Consider the following 13,925-nt stretch of genomic DNA (forward strand, 5'->3'; position numbering starts at 1 on the left):
AAGGCAAAGAGCCATATGTGGCCATATGTTGGCACCCCTGTATTAAGGTGTAGGAAACACCATCTTCAAAACGGACAATTTTAAGTGAATGACTGAACTCCTTAAGAAGTCATTCTTGGGAAGGTTGTACAACACTAAAACCAGTGAAGTAGCTGTAGTGCTGGAACGATAACGTACACCTCCCTTTCTATTCACTTAGCAGTAAGGCCTTAACACAGAAATGGGAGCATGTCTTCACTGCTTGACCTCGTGTTCTGTGTAAGTTATTGCAAATCAGAAGAAAATAGTTTAAAATCAAACTGTCTTAACTAGAAAAGGTATGAAGAATCATCTTTAATGATTTTTTTTGCTGTTACCTCTGAACAAAATGTAAGAAAAAAATACTACGTAAATTTAATTATTTGAATACATCAAAAGTAATAAAATGATTTAAAATAAACTGTGTTAAAGGAAGACGGACAATGACTGTGAGCAGTCAGAGTTTAGGTAAAAGTGGACAAACAACCACAAAGACATAACATATAACATTTAGTTAAAACCTGTGTTGAAAGGTGGATGATTGGGTTGAAGATAATCAACTGTGATTTTAAAGGTGAAGTTAGAAACCTGAACCTGGACCAGGATCTGATTAAAGAATCAACATTAGTAATCAATATGTTTTGGGGGTGAGGGATTACTGTTTTATCAAAGAGGTGAGCCGCACACAGAAAAACTGAAACCAGTTCAGCCGTGTCTGGAAGGGTGCTGCTAGTTCAAATTCACGTGATATTATCTTGTGTCAGTGTGCAAGGCAAATAACCATTAAAGATAGCACATTCAAATCCAAAAACTTTACTTATTCATAAAAACTTTGTTCTAAACTACCGTCAAAGATTTCAGTCCTTACAAAAGGTCTCATCCTGCCCTCTAGTGGTGTGAGAAACAACTGTTTTTACAGCTGCATAAAGCACCACGTTTGCTCTTCTTAAATTAATGGCTTAAGTAAAATCCTCATGAGCTCATCTTTCAGATTAACACATATGACACTAATGAAGACCTGTACTGAAGCATTCAGGGATTTCTATGAGGTTTTATGTAAATCCAAGTGATGTCTATTTGTCTTTAACTTCGTCATTTCTTGTACTTTTCTCTTTCTTCCTGTGTAGCTGAAGAGGGGCCGGAGTCCAGGGAGGCGAAGGAGGTACCAGGAGGCGGCATGCAACACCGAGGAGGGGGAGGAAAAGGCGGAGAAGAGGGTAAAGGGAAGAGAAGGTTAAAATCCCAAAGCCCTTGGAGGAGAGAGAAGAGGAGGAAGATGAAGAGGGAGGGGGTGTCCGAGTCGAAGGAACAGGTAGACAGGTATGGGAGGAGGAGGAGGGGGAATCCTTGACAGGAGGCAGGCTGGAGGAGGGGCTTCGTTCAAGAAAAACACATCAACAGGGAGTTTGAATTTCAGTCCAGCAGCAAGATGATGAGTGTCAGCCAAAAAAAACATCATTCCATCATAACAAACCAGTTAAAACAGCCAAAAAGGAAAAGAGAGTTGCTGGTGTTTGTGTAGTGCTGATATCTGTCTTTCCAAAGTTGCTGTTGTATCTGCTGTGTCCTCTGTGAGCACTTCGCTCGTTGCGATCCTCACCTGGCAGGGTCGTCTTTCTTCCAAAGTAGCCCAGGACATGGGAGTAGAGGTCTCTTAGCGAGGCATCGCCCATAGCTGCCCGGCCCTGCCTCTGTGGTGACGAGCCTTGAGATGATCCCTGACCTCTAGGCCGGGGCTTTGAGGACAGAGCATGAACCATACTCTTATAAACGCCACCGAGGAGAGCCCCCTGGTGGTGTCTCGAGGAAGTGCTGCCAGGCTCCTGGGATCTTGAGCGAGAGGCTCGAGATCGCAGCGCAGAGCGTCCCAAACGCCCGCGCACCCCTGATGAAACACCTGCTGAGCTGCTCGAGGACAACTCTGAGTGGGTCTCAGGGCCTGAGCTGGACCCCACACTGGACCCAGAATGATGTTTGTCCCTGTCCCCTTCAGTCCCAGCCCTGTTTTCCAGGCCTCCAGTGGGTGCCGTGCTCCCTGCCCCGCTGCTATCCACAACAGTCCCAGAAGCTAGCTTCTCATGAGCCCCTCCTTTATGGCTAATCCCAGCCACAGACACAAACTTACCTGTAACCCCTGTTCCTACTTTGGCTCCTGACCCTGCCCCAGCTCCAGCCCCAGGTCTGTCCCCAGCTGAGTGGCTGTGCGTGTGGAAATGACTGAGGCGGCGAAGTCTGGCTTTCCAGTGAGCCTCTTTACTCTCCAGGGGATTGTGGAACTGGACGGACTCAGTAGAGGGTCTAAAACTGACATGAACGCCCCCTAAATGATGCTTCTTGGCACCTCTGGACCCCTTTGCCTTGCCTGGGTCTGAAGTTTGAGGGGATTTATTTGATTCAGTGCTGGACTCTACGGAGTTTGGGTCTTGCTTGATCAAACTGGACCTTTCTTTCTCGTATTGACTCTCTATTCCTGTTTCTCTCCACACATCACGTTTCCCTTCCAGTCCTGTTGACCTCTCAGAGTTTCCTCCTCCCTTTCTCTCTCCAGCGTGCCTCTCTAAACTTCCCTTTCCATTCGGCCACTCACACTGCAGCTCCAGGCACTCGTAGATGCTGCGCTGCTCTGCCTCACTCTCCTCGGCTGAGTCAACGCTGCTGTGCCTCACAGACTTACTTACCTGTCTGTCCTCTCTGACCACCTGTCTGGTCTCTCCCACCTGTCCTGTGTATTCCACCTGAGTCCTTGCTATCCCCGTTTGGACAGGCACTGGTACAGTTACAACACTATTTTCTACAGAAACACTGGGACTGTCTACTTCTCCCCCCTCCTCTTTTTTCTCAGCTCCTTTGTTAGTGAGGTAATCCCTGATAGAAGAGAACAAATCATCCTCCTCTGCCCCAGCCCTAGTTTCCCCTTCTTCTGCATCAATTTCCTTCTCAGATGAGCAGGTGAAGGCAGAATCCCAGTCGCTTACCCAATCAGTACTCGACCCCCGGCTTCTAGAGCCAATCTGATGCCAGAACTGGTCGTACACACTACTATCATCTCGCCCCTCTGAAGACAGGGAGATAACACCGTTGGTGGAGGTGAATGGGGTGGGAGAGGGTGAGGTGGGGGTGTGTGGGAGTGGCTGAGCTGCGTGGCTGTTGGCTGTGGGTGAGAAAGAAGTTGTGGAGTGGTGCTGGGGGGGGTCGGGGGTTGAATTGGGATCCCTCTCGGGGTCTTCACCTTTGACCCGCTCAGCGATGAAAGGCTCCATGATGTCAGAAGCACTGCTGCTCCGAGCCAGGGAGGATGGAGCGGGGTCCAGTTCACAAGCCACTGCCTGGAAGACCTCAGAACATGAGATGGGAGGGGTCTCGTCGCTCTGGGAGGAGTGGCGCATCCTGGCGGTGCGGGAAGACAGCGTGATTGGCGGGTCCTCAAGGTCTGGTAATAAGAGGGAAATGAGAGGGGGATGAGGTTAGAGAGGAGAGGGGGGTACATGGAGACAGATACAAGACTAGAGACATAGACAGACAGGCACACTACTGTGTGAAAAAATGCAAAAGACACAAGACACTTCAACAAAATGTAAACAACAAGCCTGAATTAGAGTCAGAAACAGAAAACGTCAGGCCAAGCTTTCGTTCAGATGTCTACTCTAACAATAAAAACAGCTGAGGTCTTTGGACAGGATGTGACAAATAAGTATAAAAAAATCCCTGGATTTTCAATTCTGATCTAAAAATCAAAATTACTGTAATTTCTGAACTATTGGGCACACCAACTAAATTTAGAAAAGAAATCCTTGACCATAAGCCGCACAAATGAGATATTTACACAGGGAGAGGTCAGCCCGATGTTTGCACCATCACACTTTGACCCCCAAAATATAAAGATAATAGACCTAGGTTAATATCTTGCTACTTTGCTTCTATCACTGAAACAATATTAATGCTGCCTGTGCAGACGCCAGATGAAACTGCAGGAGAATTGTGTCAGAAAGCCGTTAGTAAAAGCCATTCAGGAGAACACATCCCTCTTAGCTGTCACAGCGTGGTCTGATTCTGGATCAGCATCAATTTCCATCTGTTTGCTCTCTGACCGAGTTCACAGGTGTAGAGTAAATTATCTGAAGATATTCTGCTGTAACTTTTCAAACCTGGGCGCTGGATTACATCAAAATTAAATTGTAACACTAAAGCCGAAGTCATGCATATTTTTGTTGTTGCTTATTCATCTAAATGTAAAGCAAAAATAAACTAAAGGGTGATTCTGGGTGTAAAATAATTCTTTTATTCTAATTAGGCCTATATGCATAAAATAAAGCCCAAATTAGCATAATACTCAAAAAACAATGTCCAAAATATTTATATTTGTTTAAAACAAAAAGCCCCACATGAAAATAAAACAGGTCTATGCCTTTTTCTGTAGATCTGAAATAAACTCCTCAGGGCTTTGTATGGTGAGCTCTGGTGTGACCGTGGGCTCTGACTGTGTTTCTCCTCTTCACCACGGGTCACTCTGTTTGTCTCTCTTCTTTCAAAGATCATGGGAGATAATTGTTGCTTAATTAGTTCGACCTAAAGAGCGCCCCCTTACAGCCATGAAAAAATCTTTAAATTAGCTGCACCATTGTATAAGCCACAGGGTTCAAAGTGTGAGAAAACAGTAACAGCTTATAGTCCAGAAATTACGGTAATTCTTTACATTTAAAACGTTGACCATGTGGAATGACACTGTGCCAGTTTGTCCAGTTTCACTGTGATGGGATGTCTAATGGTAAATAATGGATACATTTTTAATGCTGTAACAACATACACTCACTGGCCACTTAAAGGTACACCTGTTCAACTACTCCTTAATGCAAATATCTTATCAGCATCAGAACTGACAAGAAAGGTTATCTAAGTGACTCAGAACCTAGCATGGGTGCTGGTTTGAGTATCAGACAAACTGGGATTTTCAGACACAACCACCTCTAGGGTTTTACAGAGAATGGTCCAATAAAAGAGAATATATCCAGATGTGTCAAGCTTTCTGGTCAGTGTGAACCAAAATCTCAGAGGAATGTTTCCAGCACCCTGTTGAATCTGTGCCACAAAGCATTAAGGCAGCTCTGAAGGCAAATGAGGGTCCAGCCAGGCTCTACCAGTAAAGTGGCCGATGAGTGTAAATGAGATCAAAACATTTAGAGAAAACACTAACCACACACTAATCTATATCAAGGACATGCTGACGTAAAATCAATCATTATTGCCTTTAGTAGTTCAATAAAATACCATGCATAAAAAAACATACACCACTGAAGTAACACAGGACATGGGTGACAGGTACATCAAAAAGAATGATGAATGAGGAATGGATGCTTCCGCTGTGATAAAAAATAATGCTGGTACACCAAGTGACAGGCGTCACAGAGGGAAGTGCATGTGGGCAGTCAGGCAGATAAAGATGCTGTCATAGGCGATCAAACAGGCAAACAGGCCGAACAGACAGGTCAGGTTTCATGCTTTCTTCAGCAAAAGCTACACACTACTTCATCTTCTTACAGGATACTAACGTAGCACCAACTACTGGAGCTGGAGCAGAAACTTTAGGAAAAGAATCAAACCGAATCACTTGCTTACAGTTTGACATTTTGTCAGCTATACACTGAGACTGAGTTTCAGACATCAGCTACATAACAGTCCAAATCATTCACCAAAAATGTCTTTTTTCAAAACCTTTTTTTATCTACTTTCTGTCTTGAAATAAAAGAGGATTTGAATGTCAAGTTGGAGCATTCTCTGATCGTCTACCATGCAAATGCCAAGCACTGCTGATGACATTACTGCATTTCCTCAGGAGAAAGAGTCAACCACTGCACTAATATTTCTGAAACACACAAACCATCCAGGCTGCAGATCAAAAAGGAAAAAAAAAATTTCTGATGGACCACATGCAAACTGTTGCTGCACTTTAAAGAGCAGGTAGAAAAGATGCAGAGCGTGGAGTAACAGTTTCTGATACACAGAAATCATGTGTGCAGGCAGGGAGTGACGCAGGCAGACAGGTAGTGCAGAGAGTGTGTACCTGCCAGCTGGTCGGCAAGGGGGGGTAGTAAAGGGTGGTGGTGGTGAAGGAGGACAGGAAGAGGCGGAGCCAGAGCAGGAGCACTCTTAGCACTGCGGATAAAGGCTGAGGACAGCAGAGAGTCCCCCGTAGAACAGCTACGCAGGGCTGAAGAGGAGGGGAAACAGATAGAAGAGAGGAAGAATAAGGGGGAAGAGTATGAGACAGGAAAGGAAAGCAAAGACGGCATCTAGAGAGAGACATCCGAGGAGGTAAGACAGTATTACTTCACAAGTTGGGAGAGGAAATGAGTGAAAGAAAGAGGGATGTACAGGGGAGAATGGAAAAGTGAAAGGAATGAAACTAACATCAAGACAGCAGGAAAAGAGAAAAAAGACACATTTTGGGATGTGTAGAGAAAGGAATAGCATGACACAAATAAGTAGAGGAAAGTGAATTAAAGAGGATCATTAGTGCAGGAAGAGGACAAAGCATGGGGAGGTAATGGGGAAGAAAAATCAGGAAATTAGCAATTATATGACAGGACAGTGCAGAGAGAAGAAATTGAGAAAAGTCAGAGGGAGGGAGTAAAAGAAGGAAGACGGGAGGTACAGGAGGCAGTAAGACGGGGTTAGCTCTGGAGGAAAGAGTGAGACAGGGTTAGCTCTGGAGGAAAGAGTGAGACAGGGTTAGCTCTGGAGGAAAGAGTGAAACAGGGTTAGCTCTGGAGGAAAGACAGTGAGACAGTGAGCGGCTGGGGCAGCTTTGCACTTTGTACAATAAAAACATCCTTTAGGGGTCACACACAGGTGAACAATTTTGCTTTACACTAGGCAGCTTATTCTAAAATTTTTACTCTGTAATAATTTTAAATAAGCTGACTGTTGTATATGCAAAAAAAAACCCAACAACTGCACACCTGCAAGAAGGCTAATTAGCGTGTGTGCATTTTTGTTGTCTTTACATATTTAAAAAATGTGTCCCAACATGTGTTGGGACACTTGAACAGAACATGTTAAGGGCCAAAGTTTTGGCATGACTTCTTGAGTCTTGAGACTTGTTGAGATGACCCACTGTGCATCACACAACACAATAATGTGCAGATCGAGAAAGAGTCAGAACGTTAACCAAACCTGAAAATCCATTTTTTGTAGTTGGTGTTGGAATTTTACCAAAAACTGCTTTGAAATTTACTTCTTTTGTTGGTCGCTTTAAAACTTGGGACCTGACAGCAAACGAGAGATTGAAATGACGTTTCTCTGCCTGTAAAGGGAAGCATTTTGCAGAGCTCTTCTCACTGGAAAAACTAACCTTTAGAACAATTAATGTGGTGTAAAACTACCGAAATGCTATCACAGCTACTCTTCTAAGGCAGTCTGTTTTATTTCAGTTTAAAAATGAGAAGCCTGTTTTCTTTTCTGGATGCATTTTCTGGATCAGTTTTCAAATGAAAAAAGTCACAGAAACCTTGCACACTAAGTCTACACATTATGAGAAACTGTAGTCTGAGACATAACAGAGTCACTGAACGGTGGGAACAGTTTTGTGGTGCTGTAACTTATTGGAAGACGAAAAGAAGAAACTGGGTCCATCCTCTCCAGAAAACAAGATAAGTGCAAGGAGAACTTTACCTTAAGTTGAATGAGCTCCAGAGTAACATATAAGAATTAGGTCCATTGTCCATAATTCTTTAGGGCAGACTTATGATTACATAAATTACATGGACAGATGTAAGACTATGCAGAAGATTGAAACTGTTCAGATGGACAAAAGTTTCAGATTCAGTTCGCTGACATGTTTAACACATGATGAAACTGAAGTAATTTCTGAATGTGCAGCAATTCCAGACAGAAAACAGACTCAGTGTGCAGAGGGCTCAACGGGTCTATCTTCTAAGCTCTTCCTTGGGTTTGACTTACACCACGATAATCTCCTGGTTTGACTTTATAGTCAAGAACTCTGTCTGATCTGCATAAACATCTGCTCCAACAAGGAGGAGGACTGACAGTAAGCATACACCACTTGCTGGAGGGGAGGAGGAGGAGGCACCTGATCAAAAACAACTGATATAAGAGGGAGAGGAAGCTTCTGAAGTGCGCTGAGGAAAGACAGGCCTCTGCTGTTTAATGTTTCCTCTCCCTTTCACACTCTTTTGAAGTTTACAGTCACCTAGAGGAGAGATACTGACCCACAGTCTTCTGGCGGACGATACTCCTGGCCTTTTCGATGCCTGGTGAGCCAGCAGTGGTGGCGCTGCGCTGCCTCATGGCTGCTGCTTGGCCTGGTTGGTCTCTGCTCCAGCCTTTGGAGAAGGAACGGTCCACGATCTGTCGCTGGCCCTCTGAACCTATGCCTGGGGAAGATGGATAGCGTGAAACATTATTTCCTGATGCATATTTAAGTGTGCCCACTTGAGATCTGGTTCTGGAGTAACTGAATTCTATATAAAGAGAGGCCTGTGGAACAGTAGATCTAAATCTGCTAGATCTGTTTCCACCAAGCGGGTCAGTTTTGTTTGTCTTGGTACGGCACACATTTTGTGGCATTTACTTTGACTAAAACTTGGACAGATCCCCAAATTACTGACCCATACCACGCCACTTTTTGGTACCCTTTTGTTGGGGTGCCAGACATACCGGTCGACTCCAGATGGTGGAGCTAGGAACACTGCAGGCTTGATTGGTTGAAACATTTCGTCACTTCCCATGCGACAGCAGTAATAAAGACCAACACATATAGTGGAACTATTTGTTTCTCAACAACGGCGGATGCGTGCGTAACTTGGGTGCAGAAGCACTGCCGAGTATCATGGTTTGTCAACCGATGTGGAGGAGTTAACCACCAAAAAACACATTTTTTAACTTAATGTTCTCACTTTGACGGACGGTAAAATGCTCCCTGGTTTGTGAAGTAGCAGTGAGTGGACAGAAGAGATCAGGAAGTGGACAGATATTAGGTGGACAGAAGTTTTTAGCAGAGAAACCTAGCATGTACCTAGAGAGGAAACACAACTCTCACTCGATGCTCATGTCTGCATTATCCATGGACACTTACCAGTGTGTGACAGACCAGGATGTAAACATCGTTTCATAATATTCCCTAATTTTACTTTAGCCATAAAATCTGTTTCTGTTAATCATGATTTATAGGTTCACTCATTGTTTACTGTCTATATTGAGTCCATGTTTGGTCATAACCTTACCCCCAAACCAACTCATTTTATTGAGTAAGCAAAGTCAAATCTGTATTTTGAGTATGAGCAGTTAATATTGCTTGTCTGCAGTCAAAACTTATTAACTGAGGTTGGATAAAGATGGGACACGCAGACGTCGCTGGTGTATCAGTGTAAAGTGTGACCCTGTTAACTGGTGACTCTCGGCCGTTAATCACCACTGCCGTCGGCTGAAAGTCACCAGTTAGCATGATTGCAAATAACGCCGAAACACCAGTTGCGCTGTAACGGTCATAATTTGACAGAAGTTGCCTCTATTGTGTAGTATTGTTTTTGGCAGCTGTCCACAGAAAAACTGCACCGAACAGGTTGAAATTAGTGTTCAAAATACGTTAACTAGCCTGAATGAATGGAGCTGAACGCTGCTTCTGCGGTCAAGATGTGTGCGCATCTTTATGATGACGTAGACTGATAATCCCTATCTACGGGAACAGGGATTAAGTCAGTGCAAATATTTTTTTTTGTGATAAATTTCTTTTTTGCTGTTTTGCTTTTGCTTTTTATTATACACAAAAACATTACCTTCTACCGTCATACTTTATCCTTTAAATTGTCTGTGCAGTGTTATTCTACAGGAGCAGAATAAGTATTTAAGACTAGAATTGATGAATAGAGTCGTTTTCTCACTTTTTACTCTTAGCATACAATTTTGGAGTTCCTGCAAGGATTTTGTGTTGGCAACAAAAACAGACAAAAATTACTTTTGATGTCTCTTTATGATGTAAGAAAGAAAACCAGACCCCTAGCATAAGATATACATTTTTTCTCTACACTTTTTTTTTTGCCAAGCCTGAAACCACTGACAGGGGTTGGTGTTAGTTAAGGCAACAGACTCCATAAACAGAAATCACTTCTGTTCAATTTTCCCTGGCAAAGATTTTTAATGAGTCTGACGTGTGAGTGTTAAAATTAAGTTGAAATTAGGTATTTTTTTTACACGTTGAGCACAAAGTCCTAACAGGTGCTTTAAGGATTGTGTTGTGAAAATGTTTTCATCAGTTAACTTTGGATTACTCCACAGAAACTGTTCATACGACAGCTTAACCCCTTGATGCCTGTTGTCACAAGCTTGTGACATACCCCCTCAGGTCCCACTGCAGCTGAGATGACCTCTGTATCCCGCTAATGCTTATTGACTTATTGATTCATATTCTACACACACCATGGATAGTATCAAATGCACTATGTCAAAACAAATATCAGTCAGAGGGTGAACTTATTATATTAATAGATATCATAGAACTTATTTTTAACTATTGTCTGCTCTAAATTATTTTAACATCCATGTTTTTATTGATTGTGTTTTTCTTTTTATTTTATTGTGTTTTTAAGCTTGAACAGAACTTTGTTTGGGTTGTTTTAAAATGTGCTATATTAACAAAGTTTGACTTGACTTGCTATATTCAATTTACAATCTCCATTGAATTTAGCATCTGTAAAACACACAAAAAAAAAAAATTTAAAAACACATAAAGACATTTTTTTAAATATAACTGTAAATTAATTCAAGCATTAAGGGGTTGACATATTATAAAAAAATTAAGATAGGGATATTTTAAAAAGGCAGCTGCCTCTATTTAAGTCTATAACTCTTGGACTTTGTTTAGGTTTGTTCGGATAGAAACTGAGACTTCTGCAAAGTTTGACCCCAAGTGTCATATGTTACATGATGTTCTTCCCTGACTCATCATGCCTCTCTCATGTGACCTTTTCTGGAGCAAAATAAATGACCTCAGCCTTTAACCCACTCACTGACAAACCATCAGATCAACTGTTGGTGTGTTCAGCATGATTTCACATGATGGTTAACAAAACATACCAAAGGGTTTCTCAAGACTGACCGACCTTTTCCTTTATGCTTCTTCTGCTTCTGTTCACTCAGTTTGTCCAGAGGGAGCTCGTTCAGATCCACACTGTATAAGTTCCTGGCCAACACCTGAGACACAAAGGCATGATGAGTTACAAAAAGTCAGATCAAATGACCTGTATTAAAACATCATACATGAATCCTAACTAATGACACAAGACTTGTAGGATAACATGAGTGAAACAAGATCAGTCACCTTGGTGAGCGTCTCCATGGTGAGTGACCACTCAGTGACCAGTTCATCCCAGCAGGTGAGGGAGGAGAGAACAGAGAGGAGGTCATCCCACAGCTCTCTGCTGATGTAGACGTTTAGATTCCCCTTAATCCAGGCAACTATCAGGGTCTGACAATAAAGACATGAGATGTTATTGTAGCTACAAAGAAAATAAAGTCACTGTCAACTGACTATACAGATCGAAACTGTAAAGCTGTGTGTTATTTTTTTTCCTCCCATATTTCATATTTTGTGATTCCTATACGATTGTCTTCAAAGTTTTATATCATGTTTTCAAATTCAAGATGAGTTTTATTTAATAAAACAGTGTATGACTGTTTTTGCTTGGATTGTGCAGGAGAATAACATTCATCTGAGTTTTTTAATCCGCTGCAGCAACATTTTCATATTGTTCCTGAGGACAAGATGGTAAATTATTCAGAGCACACTCTGTCCTTAACAAACAGTTTTTTCATCACGCTGCTACAAAGTTTGAACATGTTTATTCTATTTATGCAGGCAGACTATCCATTTCCCTGATAACACTTTGGATATCATGCATCATGTAGGTTTTGCAGTTCACCTGAAAGATAGGTCCAGCCAGTCTTCCTGACAGTGTGTTGTTCTTCTTGCCGTGGGGCATGATGGATGGAGGTCTCTTCATCACTGACTCTGTCACCCTCAGTAGAACCAGTAAAATCTGCTCCCTATAAACACAAACATTACGAGCATTAATAAAAAATATAATGGAAGCTTAAGTGTCTTTCAAATTGTTAATAAAAATTTCATTGAGTATCTGGTCTGATTTCTTTTTCTATCTTTTTTATTACCATGACTTCTGGTCCATGGTCTCATGCATGACGAGGCTGCGGTAGATGTTCAGGACTCTCTTGCACATGTCAACGTGCTCCTCTAAAAGGATCTTGATGTCGTTGGCTGGCTCCAAAAGGAAAACATTTGAGGAGTGGGTGATAAATACCTGAAAAATAAGAAAGTCACCAACATGTTAAGTAGTTTTAATGCCAGGAGAAGACAACGTTAAGATGGAGGAGTGCCAGTGGGATTATAAACTTGTAGGGACCTACCTGTAGTGTAGTCTGAACTCCAGCATGAACACTGTACTCCAACAATTCACTGTCCACCACTTTGTTCATTCCCTGTGGGAGAGATCAAGCATAAGCACACAGTTTGCACTAACAGTGATGCTGCCACTATGAATATGGTCCTTTGGACAAAGTGTCTGTAGAAATATTGATGAGCAAAATGACACAATTGAAACAGATTAGTTAGAGTTAACTTTTCGTTCATATGAATTATTTTATGACTTTAGAGTCATATGGTTGTAGCCTGCACAGGGGGTAAAGCAGGGAAGCACAGCAGGCAGGTATTAATCTTACAGAGGACTGAAGTGACAACGAACCACAGAACTGACCGCTGGAAGCGGACAAAGGTAATAAAAATTCAACACAGTAATACAGCGACCCTTAAAACCTCCTCTGTTCGATCCTATAGACTCTGTGGTTTCCAGCACTGACAGCATCTGAACTGAAGAGACCATCTGTGTTACAGCTAAAGCTTTGTATGAGCTGGATGCACTTTGACTTTCTCTGTTTTTATGTCTTTCTTTGTTGTCTGGGATGTATGACTGCAAGATATCCACTGTCAGAGGAAGAGCATCTACTTGGATTGTAAAAAGCTTACAGCGACGATAAAATGAAAAAAAAAATCCCTATTTGGAAGGCTGCACTGAGTGTATAGTAGCTACAGCTGCAATGTTGTGTAAATCTGCTTTTTCACTTGACTGGATGAAGAAAATTTAAACTTTTGAATGTCTCATGCTGTGTTTGCAATGATTAGTAGGTAGAAAGTCTGAACATATAGTTTATAATTAATGAAAACTGCCAGAAGCGGAGGGCTGCTATAAATTTCCAGTTGATCTTGACTCCATTAGAAGAAATTTATGTTGCATAAATGTTCATGTTGGCAATAATTGTGGGAGCTTTTACACTCAAGTAACAGTTGAGGGATGATAAGCATTCAGAAACCAGGATGAATTTAGTGTAAGTTCCTAGTTTTTATCCTTACTGTTAGTAAAATAGCCCCAAAAACTGAGTGTTAAACTCTGCCTGTCTTTTTTCTTGGATGTAATGAAAGAAGCTGAGCTTTGTTTTTGTGTGATTTTGGGTAAACCCGTCTTTAATTAGCTGGCCAGACTACCTCAGCTTACTTTGTAAATCTCTTGATAAAGATCTGCTGATGTGCTCTCACTTTAATTAAAGCATTTAAAGGACTGCATTTCTTCTTCAGGTCACCCCTCACCTCATCCTCCTTGTCTCCGTGCTGAGAGCCGGAATCCAGACTGCCACCTGAGGCTATAGGATAGGGCCCCTCTTCTGGCTCTTTCATAAATACTGGCTTGTCCTCCATGGAGATCCACTCTTGGTAAACACGCACCACTTTACGCATAGCTGCAGCTTCACACATGGGAAGGAGGAACGCCTGAGACAGAGGAACATTCACAGTTCAGATTACCCTCCAGCATAAGCAGTACATGAAA

General features: G+C 42.3%; 1 protein-coding gene across 6 annotated transcripts in view; it reads right to left on the minus strand.

The window, feature by feature from the left end:
- The window catches only part of ralgapa1 (Ral GTPase activating protein catalytic subunit alpha 1), a 109,401-nt gene that overhangs the window by 81,048 nt on the left and 14,428 nt on the right, over positions 1–13,925 (minus strand). For 3 of the 6 annotated variants that reach the window (XM_074691914.1, XM_074691913.1, XM_074691915.1), the window contains exons 11-19: positions 13,688–13,867; positions 12,454–12,525; positions 12,199–12,347; positions 11,952–12,075; positions 11,351–11,497; positions 11,133–11,223; positions 8,244–8,408; positions 6,077–6,223; positions 3,248–3,448 (exon numbers count right to left, since the gene is read on the minus strand). In XM_074691914.1, coding sequence (XP_074548015.1) covers positions 3,248–3,448; positions 6,077–6,223; positions 8,244–8,408; positions 11,133–11,223; positions 11,351–11,497; positions 11,952–12,075; positions 12,199–12,347; positions 12,454–12,525; positions 13,688–13,867 — 1,276 coding nt within the window. Of the gene's footprint in view, positions 1–1,618; positions 3,449–6,076; positions 6,224–8,243; positions 8,409–11,132; positions 11,224–11,350; positions 11,498–11,951; positions 12,076–12,198; positions 12,348–12,453; positions 12,526–13,687; positions 13,868–13,925 lie in introns of all 6 variants that reach the window. The other 3 variants (XM_074691911.1, XM_074691912.1, XM_074691916.1) reach the window with 3 other exon arrangements.

The sequence above is a fragment of the Halichoeres trimaculatus genome, unplaced genomic scaffold (assembly GCF_033239565.1).
Source record: "Halichoeres trimaculatus isolate MK-OKI-2021-1 unplaced genomic scaffold, fHalTri1.1 fHalTri1_scaffold_17, whole genome shotgun sequence".
Taxonomy (NCBI): Eukaryota; Metazoa; Chordata; class Actinopteri; order Labriformes; family Labridae; genus Halichoeres; species Halichoeres trimaculatus.